The sequence below is a fragment of the Lampetra fluviatilis genome, chromosome 1 (assembly GCF_964198595.1).
Source record: "Lampetra fluviatilis chromosome 1, kcLamFluv1.1, whole genome shotgun sequence".
Classification (NCBI taxonomy): Eukaryota; Metazoa; Chordata; class Hyperoartia; order Petromyzontiformes; family Petromyzontidae; genus Lampetra; species Lampetra fluviatilis.
Window position 1 is genome coordinate 23,798,171 of NC_136275.1, and position 13,715 is coordinate 23,811,885.

The 13,715-nt window shown below is 43.0% G+C and overlaps 2 protein-coding genes across 8 annotated transcripts in view; one reads left to right on the top strand and one right to left on the bottom strand.

Annotated features, from left to right (window-relative positions):
- LOC144934226 (signal transducer and activator of transcription 5A-like) overlaps positions 1 to 252 on the top strand; it is a 37,741-nt gene extending 37,489 nt beyond the window's left edge. Inside the window, exon 14 of the mRNA XM_078859839.1 lies at positions 111 to 252. Within this exon, the coding sequence (XP_078715965.1) occupies positions 111 to 252 (142 nt within the window). The remainder of the gene's footprint in view (positions 1 to 110) is intronic.
- A 12,220-nt stretch (positions 253 to 12,472) lies between these two features.
- Positions 12,473 to 13,715, bottom strand: part of LOC144934162 (NGFI-A-binding protein 2-like) — a 19,533-nt gene continuing 18,290 nt past the window's right edge. For all 7 annotated transcript variants that reach the window (XM_078859712.1, XM_078859703.1, XM_078859692.1 and 4 more), the window contains one exon: positions 12,473 to 13,179. In XM_078859712.1, the coding sequence (XP_078715838.1) occupies positions 13,079 to 13,179 (101 nt within the window). In that variant the 3' untranslated portion in view covers positions 12,473 to 13,078. The remainder of the gene's footprint in view (positions 13,180 to 13,715) is intronic.

Genomic DNA, 13,715 nt, shown 5'->3' on the forward strand with positions numbered 1-13,715 from the left:
GTGTGCTGTGCACGCATTTGCATGCGGCCTGTGCGTGGTTTGGACTTAAATAGGTGTAGCCGCGTCGGTGACACAAGTGCCCCGGCCCTGACCTGTGCTGCCCGCTGCAGGTTCTCCATGCTGCCCCCGGGGCTCCCAGGGACCCCCTGCACCTCGTACGCGTCTGATGATACTGCCGTCGCCGCCACCAGCACCGCCGGCTCCCCGGGCAGCACCGCGCGGGCCCTCTTCACCAGCTTGGGTCACAACTGAGCTGGCGCAGCGTGTACCGAAGCGAGCTGCGCGGAAACGGACGGAGACCCAGGCCGGTCACGGCGGGCTGCTTCGTGGGGCTGCATCGCGTCACGGCGCGCCCCTGATGGACACGCATCCAAGGTGGAAACCGGACAACGTCGCCGATGGCCAGAACGATGACCTAATTGGCTCACGCTTGCCGTGTTTCCAATTAACACCTGCGTCCAATGCTCGTCGAGAAGCTCCAAGAGCTGCCTCCGATGCGACGGATGTGAGCATCTATCTACCTTCAGCAAGCCTACCAGGTGTCGTTAAGGACCGAACATTTTTGCCACCATTCCACGGCGTAATGTACCATGCCACGCAAACAGCACCAGTCCTGAGCCCTAATCACAAACACCGCCATGCTGCGGCACGGTAGAACAATGCCTGGGGCTTGCCACGTGGCGCTATGATACAGGAGACCGCTAGAAAGCCTCGCCACAGCACTTTGGAACACACTTTGCGGCACAAAAAAAACACCACCAAAATTCCGCGCTCAAAAGACAGCAGTGAACGGAAAGGTACTTGCTGCTTTCGTGGGCAAACCACGCAGGTTCATCATTTTCTTTGCACATAAGTGTACTTGTTTACTTTTGACCACGGAACCTCGAAAACACAGCAAGACCTCTCATTTATATCTATAACACGAGCAGTTCTGAGCATTTTCAGGTGGGTACTTCAACTGGAAAGGACTTGACAGATAACACAGTTTTCAATTGCTCTGGATTGTGTGCTGTTAAAAAAAAACTATTCTTTTTTCTTTTTACCAAAATAAATGTCCGTAACAATTTTACCTCAGGATCATGGAAACATATGATGCAGGAACCATGCAATGGTTCTCATGAAAACAAATACCAGAGAACGATGAAAGTACAGTAGCACAGAACGTTGACTGGAAGCCACCATCGGATTTGTGGGCTAACTGGAAATGGACATCCCTGTTAAGAAATGGCTCGGGACTTAAAACTCAGTGTAATACACATATTTCAAGAACAGACAGCTGCACTAATGCACCCCTATACGATTCTTAGAATTATATGGAAGTGCTAAGGACTTGCAGAGTTAAGCAGCCCTAGTTAGGAGGAAACAATTGTTGGCGTCGTTATGGAGAATATAAGTAACAAAATAAATATTTGCTAGTTATCTTTAAAGTGAGCCTTGAGAATGTGTGTGAGCCATGATAACTTTGAGGTCACACATTACTTTTTGGAGGTGTACACCCGTCCGTGACCTTCCCAGCAACCAGGTGCTCCCGTGACTGCATTTATTTCACATGTGCTGTCTGGTTACGAAGCAGACTCGTGATATTTAACAGTATTCTTGTGAAATATAAAAAAAAAGCGTTTGCTTGATGACATGGAAATGGCTGGTGGAATGTTTGGGAAGGGAACAAATGATGCACAAGATGACCTTTCAAAGAAAATGCAACTCTATACAAATGCGGTATTGTGTGTAGCATCATGTCGTATGGTTATCATGAAGTGGCTTAATGCAATCTGAGAGTGAATTACAGGGTTGGTTCGAGGAGAATTATTTGATGGCCTCGGGCTCCCATGTTGATGGGCCTGCCTCGTACTAAGATGACCGTAGCAGCTGGCGCGGATGATAGCGTGTCACTTTTGGAAGGGGCCTCAACGAGTGCGATAGATGATTTTCGGGAAAATGCCCCTTGTCAATTTGAATTGCGTAGCTAAAGTTAATGATAACCGAGGTGGCCCTGTATGAATGTAAGTGGCAATGCCTTGGGGCAGTTTAAAGAATAAAAAGAGGGCACACTAATGGATATATACTAATTGCCTGGCTAAAGCCACGAAGAGTAACACGATGGTATGCTAATGCAATTATAAGAACTGTCTGGCTAGAGCCAATATTATGAAAAAGAGGGCACTGTAGTGGAATATCAAATAAGTTCCTGGCTAAGACCATGAATGGTTAACGAGGGCATGCTAATGGTTATATGATGTGCCTTGTTAGAGCCATAAAACGTGCAAAGCGGGCATGATAATGGCTTTATAGTAGTGATGGGCAACTTCGACTTGTTGGTGGACCACACGAGTCCACTAATGACCGCACGCATCACCCTACAGACACTGAGACCAAGCCACCACGAGGGTTGCCCACCACTGATTTTTTTTATTGTCTTGTTGTTCATGCCCCCCCCCCTCCCAGCCTTCTCAGTTCTCTCGGAAGGAATTGCAGTGGCAGTGGTGCTTGACATGCACAGGCAAAATTCGCCTCGTGCGTTTGTGCATGCGCATGCACGTGTCGTGACGCCAATTGTGTGCGCGTGTCCGTCCGTGCACGTTTTCACGTGTGGTGGCTGCTTAAGTGCAAACGCATCGGTGTGCAGTTCATCGCACAAGGCGATCCTTAAGACAATCCTGTCCGGATCAAACCTAACATGCAATCATTTACTCGCTATCGGAGCCACACAACGAGGTGACATTTGATTTGTGCCGCAGTTAAGAAGTAGTTTTAAGGTAAGCAAAAAAGTGCCAAACAAAACTAAACGCAATGTGAACGTGACGGGGTGAGGTTTGGGGGGCGCATGTGTGGTTTTATGTCTCTTTTACAATAATGTACTAAGTGGTTGTGAGGCCACATTGTTCTCGCCGCCACACTGCAAAGCAGTTGTGCCACGCACGGCGTTGCCAGTGGCAACGCAACGGCAAATGCTAATTGTGGCCCTTGTGGACACGGTCCAGTTTTTACACGTTGGCAAATTTTACTGGCAAGTTCAGTGAACTTCATATGCTAATCAGAGGTGCCAGAGCATGAAGTTGGAAACCCGTCTGGCGGAAGCGACGTACGTTTCGTTTGTCATTGAGTGGCAGTGGGGAAGTTTGTGCAATTACAATCGACTAATGCAGAAATCAGCTGATTTTATATAATACATTACCCGGCCACAGCTGCAAATGTAAACAAAAAAGTGTCAAGGTTAATTCTGATATTGGCAGCAGTTATAAAGGTTTGCCTTATTACATACGACATTTATACTGAAGGCAGTGTGAGTCCATCTATCGGAGTTTACGGGTCACGCATGAAGCTGGATCATCGTAATCATCCCTCCAAGCATGGTACTATGTGGACCATTTTGATGCGATGTCAACCGTGGTTGTACTATGGGAGCCACTGGTTCCCACCTCTGGCTCTGGATCCACTATGAAAAACTGCATGTCACTTGTCAGAGCATGCAGTCACTTTGTTTTACTCGTCTCACGATTACGAAAGGTTAACTCCAAGCCACACACACCAATGCTGTAAAACTCAGGTCAAAGGTAACATTATCACAAAACAATTACAGGTAATTTTGTTTTACTTCACCGGATATTTATAATGTTTTTCTTTAATTTATATTTTCTGGGTGCCAGTGTTAAAATAAATTACTTAAAACTTTCATAATAATAAAAGTTTTTTTTGTATTATGTGTAACTGTGTGGTATTCGCTAACATTGCATAATCTATATTGTGTGCTGTATTATGCGTGTCCATCATTCCCCATCATTTAACATTGTCATGCCTACAGCTTGCCAATGACTAACACTGCATATTACCTTGATTTAATCTCAGGTTAAAGCCAATGCTTTCACTCCTAAGCTGATCAGTGAAACATTGCAAGAGTCCTACCTTCGCCAAACCGTATACGAATGCCACAATAAACAATGCTATTTAGATTTATACAGCATCTAAATGTGACAACATGTCAACATACTCGACAAAGTTGATTTTTTAAAACGCGTTTTTTGCCCTTTTTGGTCAGCTGTCAGACCATACTGTTTGACCATACTTCACCATGCTAGTCATCACCTGTTGGTGAAAGGGAGGCCATGACCCATTCAGAAAAAAACTTTCCACATATGCTATCCATGGTCAGAGATCAAACTCAGGTGCCCAGGTTCACAATTCAGTATGCTAACCGCGACACCACCGTTCCACAATAAATTGGTTAGAATTGTGAATTAATGGCCATAAAAGACAATAGGGCACCAAATATGAGAGCAATTTTTTACAGCTATAACTTTTCCGTCATTTTATTATTCTGTGACCCTCTTGATTTTCAGGGGCTAGAAGGTTGGAAAGCCTGCGTGTCAAAGCCAAGCCCTCATTGTGGATTACGAATGAGTTATGCTTGCCATGCAGATCTAATTACTGGCTTTGTGCTTCAGTGGAAATTGGTATCCGAAGCCTAGCCTGGGCCTCATCAATGTCAACTAGTTTGCATCAGGTTCTCATCTGGGATATTTCAGTTAGTTATGTCCTTCAATACGTATTCACACTAGCACGAAAAGCCATGTAGCCAAGTGCTACAACTGTCAGTACTCATTATGTGAAGTTATATATACCTAATCTTTTCCTGTAAACCATCAGGGATATGTTTGCCAATGTAACATACCCAAAAGGAGCTGATTTATTGATAATTTTTTTAGCCCACTGCACACGTCGTCATTATACCACCCGCACGGTAAACCATCCGGAAACAAACTGTGTTGAAAATAAATATTGAGGAAGACGAGTCATTTTAAATTATTAGTTTTTTACATTCAGCAAAATCGATGTCTTCCCCTTCGTGGTTCACCAGCTTGACATTAACTTTCTACAGTAGATGTGATTAATTAATATCCTCAAGGATATGATTCTGATTGGCTCGGTGGGTAAAGGGCATGTAGCTAACTGGTAAACAGATTTCATACGTCAGCTTTTATGAACAATATGATTCATAATTGGTTTCTTTTGGCCTAGGTTGTGTAAAAATGTCTGTCGTAAACCCTCCTCCAACCAGCGGAACATGGTAACTGTATAAATGTTATAAAGTTGCTAACAACTCCGGTGGTGCTGCTGAAGCGATAAATGAATTTAGCACGTTCAATTCACGTGACACATTTATTAACTGGCTGTTGGGTGGAGGAGGGGTTTATGACACACATTTTTTTTTTACTATTAAACTGTTGTATTTGACCAGGTAAGGCCTACTGACTTATATAGCTATTTTCAGAAGCGACCTGGCAAAAATGATAACTTAACGAAGTGGCTTATGTGGACATTTCTAGCAGCCACATACTCGAAACGCGTTTTTTTTTACACGACCTTACCCAAAATAAACCAATTGTGAATGGTAAATAGATGTTCCCACCAAGGGGCCACTTGCCCCCTTTAACTCTACACATGTTGGAAGACGGCCATTTAAACCTGAAAGCTCGCTCCATCTTGGCGAAGTTCATGGAAAAAAACAGTGACTGCTCCGTCAAGTTTAACTGGCCCCTAGCCAGCGTGAATCGTACCCGACTCGCGTAAACGAGAGCACTTTTGTCTCTATGTGTTGCATTGGAACGAAGCATTTATCAGCCAGAAACACATTCTGCCATCCGAGGCAAAACTTGAACCTCATCTTGCGTTATCAGAAAACGTAATTTTTAGACATTTCCTATTTTAATGTCAAAATAAAGGTGTAAACATTGCACAACACACCTTGTATGCACAACATAGATTAGCAGTTTCAGCTGGCAGGTGTGTTTGATTTGCTCAATTAGAACCCATGTATTTCACAATTATCTATCAGTATTTATATATTAACACATTTTATAACGCAAATATGCTCAAACACGCAAAAGCGGCTGCACGGAGACTTCATATCCACCCAGGGCTTTGCGCGTCTGCAATGTGCCCAACATCCGGCCACTTTTTTTTAATGCATCACGACCACAGTGGCTATTCCTGTTCCTCCGTTGCGTTGTTTTTTGACGACATTTGCCTAGCCTGGTGGCTACAGCTGGCTGGCAGACAGGAAACACGCGCGCGCTGGGGGCCAACAGCAGGAAAAGGCGGTCTGGGTGGCTTTGCTATTTGGTTTCACTCCAGTCAGAATGGGCGAAGGGGAGTTGTCTTCGGAGTGGAGGGTGTGAGTGTGCACGCAATTGTAGATTAATCTAGATTTGAAGTTTTCGTGACTGCAGGGATCCATACTCTTTGGTTCTTTCGGTAAAGTCACGTAGGTATAAAACGAAATAAATTGAAATCACGACGTTTCGGGCGCAACACCTGATGACGGGCCCAAAACGTCGTGATTTAATTTATTTTGTTTGAAACCTACGTGACTTTACCGAAAGAAACAATTGTGGATTGTGTGCAACGAATGGTCTTTCTCATTGCGCGTGCATGTTTTAAGGTTTGCCGATTACTATTGGGCATCTTTTGAACGGTGTGTAAAAGGGGTACACATGCCTTGAGTATACTGTGAGGCCACGTGATTTTATATGAATGCAGTTGTAAAAAAAAACATTGAAGGAGGGTGTGTATGTGTGTACACATGGTGCATGAATGTGTAGATTTGTGGTGGGGCGATAGGCACACTGTCCTATTATCCTGACGACCCTGCTTAAATGCCTAGCCGTGTTGCAGTTGCACGGGCATGAGAACACCAGCACTTAGGGAGACAAAGGTGTCTTTGAATGTCGCGCTTGAAACACCGAGAAAAGGCAAAAAATAAAAAAAACAGAGCAATGTAATTCAATACACTATTAGACGTTATTGTAAAAATAAATATAAAGTCCATCCCATGTGTTAGTGCATTTTTTTATTCTTTAGGCAAGAAATGAGTTTTCAAATTTAGATTTTTTTCCTGGGGGGGGGACCCCAGACCCCCTGGAAGATTTGCCCCCCCCCCCCCAATGTTGACTCCATGGCTACGACCTTGACTTGTCCCAACAGTCTGTTAAGGCTACACGGGGGATCTTTGCCTTTGTGCGTGCGCCAGACGTGTTGGTGCGGGGTGCGGGGTGCGTGAGTGCGGGTCCCAACCCTGCGCTCTGCGCCTCACACTTTCCCGTCAGTGGTTTCGTATGACGCCGAATCTCCCCTCGACGAAAGTGTGATTAAACATTTTCCCCCAAGCCACACACGCAGTGCTACACACACAGTAAAATTAACCACAGCCATGCAGGACATCCGAATCCACTTACTCATTTGCCTAACTTACATTTTGCAATGTTTTCTTTACAACACACTCCCCCCCGGACAAATGATCAATAAGAGACGTCAGCACAACAGCTAAGAAGCATACTCTTTGGTCCTTTCGGTAAAGTCACATAGGTAGAAAATTAAATAGATCACGACGTTTCGGGCGCAACACAAGCGTCCGTCATCAGGTGGGAAAGCTTTCGGGCGTAACGCAAGCGTCGTGGTCTATTTTATTTTCTACCTACGTGACTTTACCGAAAGAACCAAAGAGTATGGATTCCTGCAGTCACGAAAGCTTCAAATCAAGCTAAGAAGCAGTCTTCGCTGTTTTGCCCGTCAGCTCTTATTGAAGCGGTCTTAACCGTGGGCTCGGTGAAATTGTTTGATGATGCTTTGTTATATATCCAGGAACTCGCGATTAGAATTCATGGGATTTTTATAATGAAAGTCATCCAAAAAAAAGTTCAGATTTGTTGAGAAATATCTCAACGTTTGAGAAGTGACAGTGCGTGTGCACGAAACGATGCTTACGAGTAACAAACTACATATTCGTACAAAACCTACACAAAGCTAAATATTAAATTCTGCCTACATTCTGTTTTCTATGATGTAGTTAAACAAAACGTAGGATGAATATTAATGTTAGAAAGTCATAATTGTACTGCTTTTTCACTTGAAAGAATACATGCAATTTGTGAATAAAAGCGAAGTTTGATCATTACTAAATTGTCTAGAAATTTATTTAGCAAAATGTATCCTTAAAATTCATAATCAACGTTTTTGGGTTAGATCGCGTTATTTATAAATGTGTCACAACCCTCCACCACCCGACACGGCCAATCAGCAAAAAAAAAGTGTCACGTTGACAAAAGACAAATAGTTCACTACTTTAGCCCACCAGTGTGTTGAAGAGTGAATCCACAACATTTACAATTTTTTTTCAGGTTTCTTTGTAGTTCACCGTCTACCATAGACACAGACAATTGGAAATATACCAGTCAAATGTAATTTTCAGTCTTTATAACTGGCACTTGATTAATGCAAGCGAGGACAGGCTTGGACACACATCAATGTCCAAAGTTATTACAGCAACATTACTAATCACGTCCTTTTCACAGAATATTCTCATTTAGTATCCTGGCTTTGTTTTTTACCCCAAGAGATACTTCGTAACATTTATCATTGAGGACACAGTATGCAAATGTGGGAAGAAACCCAACTACCCAGAGAAAACCTTTTAAATTGTAGAATATCACTCAAATGTATGTCCTGATTGGCGACTTACCTATTTGCTCTACTGCCACCTTATGGTATGCCAGATCAGCAAAAATCATACAATTTCTGCACCACCAATTTCCTTTTTTTAAAGCAGCGCCATTTCTGTTCACATTTAATATTTGCGCTTATCGTGCCAGTCGCAGCTTCATTGGTGTCAGCAATGTTACTGACCGATAGTTTCCCGTGTTCACTCCCGTGCATGTTAAAATGTTGGACCGCATTCCTCCGAAGAGCAAAATCCCCACGGCCGCGTTTGTAGGTTCCAGCATCAGGAGCTACAGAAACCGACTCATTTGAGATCACACCGGAGCACACAGTTTTCCTAATCGCACCAAACGACTCAATTTTGACCAATCGACACCGAAGGCTCGATTTCAAATTAACCGAGACACATTTTCGGTTTATGCTACCAAAGTATTACTTTTTCCACGAGGAGTCAATTTGGGTTTCAGTTGAACATAAATAGCGATGCACCGTTTTCAAGAGTGCAAGGCCAGGAAAGCTGCCAACTTCCCTGATTGGATTCCACGATCATGTACACATATGGGCACTGGCCAGCGAAACTGTAAGGCGGCGTTAAAACAAATCATGACAATTCGCTTTGGCCGTCATGCCCAGATGTGATTAATTATTAGTGTTGGCGATACACACAGGTATAGCAGCGCCTCATACTCATGACACTGGGTTGTCGCAATCCCAGACCCACTACTTTTGTAGTATGTTTTGAATGTCCAGCGTTGATGAAATGAGTATCACGAAAAATACTTGGCAGTACCTCTCCTACGCGGTGGGTTAAGGCCACCATTGAAAAGCAGTGCTTCCAATATTAATTTGAGCAGTGAAACACTATGTTTTATATTCTTGATTTGAAGCTTTCGTGACTGCAGGAATCCTGATGACGGACGCTTGTGTTGCGCCCGAAACGTCGTGATTTATTTTATTTTATACCTACGTGACTTCACCAAAAGAACTAAAGAACACGATGTTTTATATTCTTGGTTCTTTCGGTAAAGTCACGTAGAAGGGAAATAATAAAATAATAAAACATAATATAAATTCTCACGACGTTTCGGCCACAACACAAGCAGCCGTCCTCAGGCGAAGAACAGAGCTATCGGAAAGACAGCGTCCTAATGAACACTGCTAAGCTTGGCAGCGTATTTTAAGCTGGGTGGGAGGAGAACGATGTTTTATATCAATACAATTATATGTAATCATACTGTGATTGCTCTACTTTGTAATTGTCTTAATATATTCATGTATTGCTCAATTTAGGCAATTTCCCAATACCAGGTACTGCCTATATTGGCAAATCAAGGATAACAAGTATTTTTTTTTATCCATTGACGTGACAAGAATACAAAATTAAATATACATCTTTTTTTGTATCCATTTTCCATACCATTGCTGTATGAATTTCTCTCCACGCCATGTTGATCACGGAGGTCGTCTGACCATCTTACCCGCGCACCTTCGATCAGCACAGTTGGCTATGCACCATGCTAAACAAGTTCAACATACGTGCATACTTAACCACCCGGGTAAGTGCACGTTGGAAAAGAGAGCCCAGGCCAGAAAGATGACAATCGTGACTCCTGTTCGCCCTGGATGAGAATTGAACTCCGGTCATTGGGTCCCACGTTACAGCTTGCTAATAACTGCATCACCGCTCGACCCCAATTTAAAGATCATTCATTTCAAGAAGTACGACTTACCTCGATGGGCAGTACAGGCGAGGCGAGATTCACTGTTGTTCATTACACTGCCAATGTGGAATGAAATTGCGAACATGAGTTATTGTTAAAGACTCGGCTCATGTGATTTGTTTTGGCGTATCATAACCATTTGATAAATAACACTCACATGAGGGTGGCAGGCATGCTACACACACACACATCAGGACACTTTTAAACACTCACTTGTAAAAGGGTTGTGTTTTATTCAATACACTTTCAATTTCCATCAGCTCATTCGCATCTAAGCCAGTGCCCAGAAAATGTGGGAGCCATGGAGGCAGACTAATGTTACATCATCTCTCTACAGGGATAAAACACAAAACAGGGGGGCACTTGGGAGGGCAATACATTTCACAAAGAGAACAACGCTCACACCAAATCAGTGAGGCTTCTTACACAGCTCATTCTTTCAGACATTGTCATCTCTATACTGCTGTTGCACATGCAGTAAGCCATTGTTCTGGTAACACATTAAATAACTGAACATCAACGATTGTCGGAAACGAACTGCAGGACAGCAATAACAACGTTCAAAATGAATCTAAAACGACCCAATGTATTTGCATACCGCGTAATAACACACAAACATGTCACATCCTGAACGACACTTTAGCGACGCTATGAACGCATACCACCTTCCGGGCAGCACTCTACCACCTTTACCTAGACTCGTGATTAGGCAGTGAGTAACAATTACATGACTCCACCTCTGGTGAGAACAGCCTCACAATCCAGTCCAGGAAATTAAGTAAATCCATCACCTAATAACGGTAGATCTTCTGGCAGGTAAAGTCACTTGGGCAACGTCAAGCAAATACAGTTTCATTCAATACAGTATTCAAATGGCATTACCTAATTACCCAAGTAAGCAATGGTACTTTAGAATATGCCACAGCGCAACACATGAGCTTGCTACCGTCTCTCATGGTAAATAGTTCTGAGACAAGATCATTTTCATTGTAATTTTTTTACGGAGGGTAATACAATCCCTTCACAGCAGAGATTCTGCTTGTGAAGGCCTGGTTTTCGTCTTTGCCAATTAGGCAATGAATCGTCTTGATTTTCTCGTGAAAGGGAATAACGATCTTAAGAGATTTGGAGGCATGATAACTTTTTCTAGATTTGAAGTTTTCGTGACTGCAAGGATCCATACTCTTTGGTTCTTTCGGTAAAGTCACGTAGGTGAAAATAAAAATAAAAAATTTGTTATTTCTATTTATTTTTATTTTCACCTACGTGACTTTACCGAAATAACTAAAGAGTATCGGGCATGATAACTCCTCCACTGGTGTTGGCTGCAGATCAGCTGCACAAGCTGTGAAGTCCTCGGATGAGCCAAGAGACCCCAATCCCTTTTAATACTTCGACCTAAACAAGTCCACTCACGTGTACTTAAATTAATGTTACGATATTCACATACCCCCACAACATCTGGGTGTATGTTTATTGACTTTTTCATCCAAGAAGTAAAAAAGATACACCAAACTTTTGCACAGAGATGAGGAAAAAGCAGTGGCAATGGGTATGATTGACCAGTGGTACCCCATGTGGACACAGACACTCCAAACAAAACTCTCACAGGGCAAAGCCTGACATTTAGTTACATGGGCCATCTGAAGGATATGTAATTTAATACAGAGGCACCTCCAATTACTGAATGCCTGTTATCAGATTCAAGCGTGTAATACTACACTTAGTGAAACACATCTATCCAGAGTAGCCATAACTTTCATTTATTTATACAACAAAAGAATTTTCAGCATTGCAATAATAACCCAAATGTGTCAAAATCCATGTGACAATATTCTGGTTTAGCAAAACTAAAGTTAAAAAAACGACACCTCTTAGCACGGTTGGCGACATGCAGTTCAACATACAATCGACATAATTAGACCTTAACAAAGTTTCTAGATTTGAAGCTTTCGTGACTGCAAGGATTCATATTCTTAGGTTTTTTCGGTAAAGTCACGTAGGTAAAAAATTAAAATTTAATTAATAAAAGTAAAATAAAAATAAAATAAAAAATCACGACGTTTCGGAGGCAACACAAGCCTCCGTCTTCAGGTGGAACCGTCACAGCACGATAGCTGTATCAATATCAATACAGCTATCGTGCTATGTATCAATATCAATACAGCTATGGTGCTGTGACGGTTCCACCTGAAGACTGAGGCTTGTGTTGCCTCCGAAACGTCGTGATTTTTAATTTTATTTTATTTTACTTTTATTATTTTTATTTTTACCTACGTGACTTAATAAAGCTCCAAGTAAAAAAAATTAAACGGAGGTTTTTTTTGTTCTTGTGAAAGATAATTGTCGTGTCAAACCTACTTATGAATGAAGGCTCAAGGCTGAGTATTTTTAAATGACTGTTTACACACAAATGGATTTAAATACCGAATGCGCAAATATAATCTGTTAAAAACTAAGAAAATAAATTATATTTTTCGATCTCTATTGCTTCTTGTTTTTTTTTATCTTGCCCATGGTCCCCTGAGGTTGTTACTGGTATCATATGAACACTTCCATTACTGACATTAAACAAGTCAAAAACAACAGCTCCTGTGCAATGCAGTTAGAACAACCTCTGACATTGAGAAAAATTTTACTTGACGGCAACTATTATAACGAGCATAATTAACGCCTAACCTGACGATTAACATCATACACCATCAACGGTGACAAGGACATACGTGTCAGTGATTAACTATGCTTTTATCTATAACGTACCACAATACTGGCTCTGTAGCCAGCAGCTTCCATCCAAAGACAGACAAGAGCGTCACGTCCAACACATGTGTAGGGAGAGAAACAACGGCTGGGGCGCGCCGTGATCAACACGAGTTTCGCTGCTCCTCTTTCACCTGCGTTTCCCACTCCTCCTGCTCTGTTTGACTTCCTCTCCCCGTGCTCGACCTCCCGCCCTCTTCCGTGTCTGTGGCACACACACGTCCTCATTACCACCGCGCAGAACCGCGCTACGGTGCATCCTTCCTGTGGGAAGGCAGTGGCAGCAGCATCGGTAGCAGATCTAATGCGTACGGAGTGAGCCATAGTACACAAAATAATTTGGATTGTTGATATCGTTCCAAAGAATCCTGCCACAGCTCTCGGTACACTGTGCTACGAACCCGGCGACCCGAGTTCGATTCCCGCTCACAGCCAACACCGGTGATAGAATATCTGAACAGGTCCTGGGCCTTCCTCTAGGTCGAATCGGCCTCAATTGAGTACCTGTTCCAGTGTGTAAACATCGCCACTAGGGAGACAAATGCGGTCGGGCGTGGTGCTGGTCACCCACCTCCTCGTGTGCCGTGCCGGCCTTCATAGGTCCTCACTAACAGCACTTGCCCCAACATTCTGTTAATCTATACTCGGGGATCTTTGTCGTTGTAGCTGATTTGACTTGCCGATGACAGGTACCAGCAGTGTTAAGATCGGCCTCTCCTGAGGATGAGGTTCGTGAAGGGT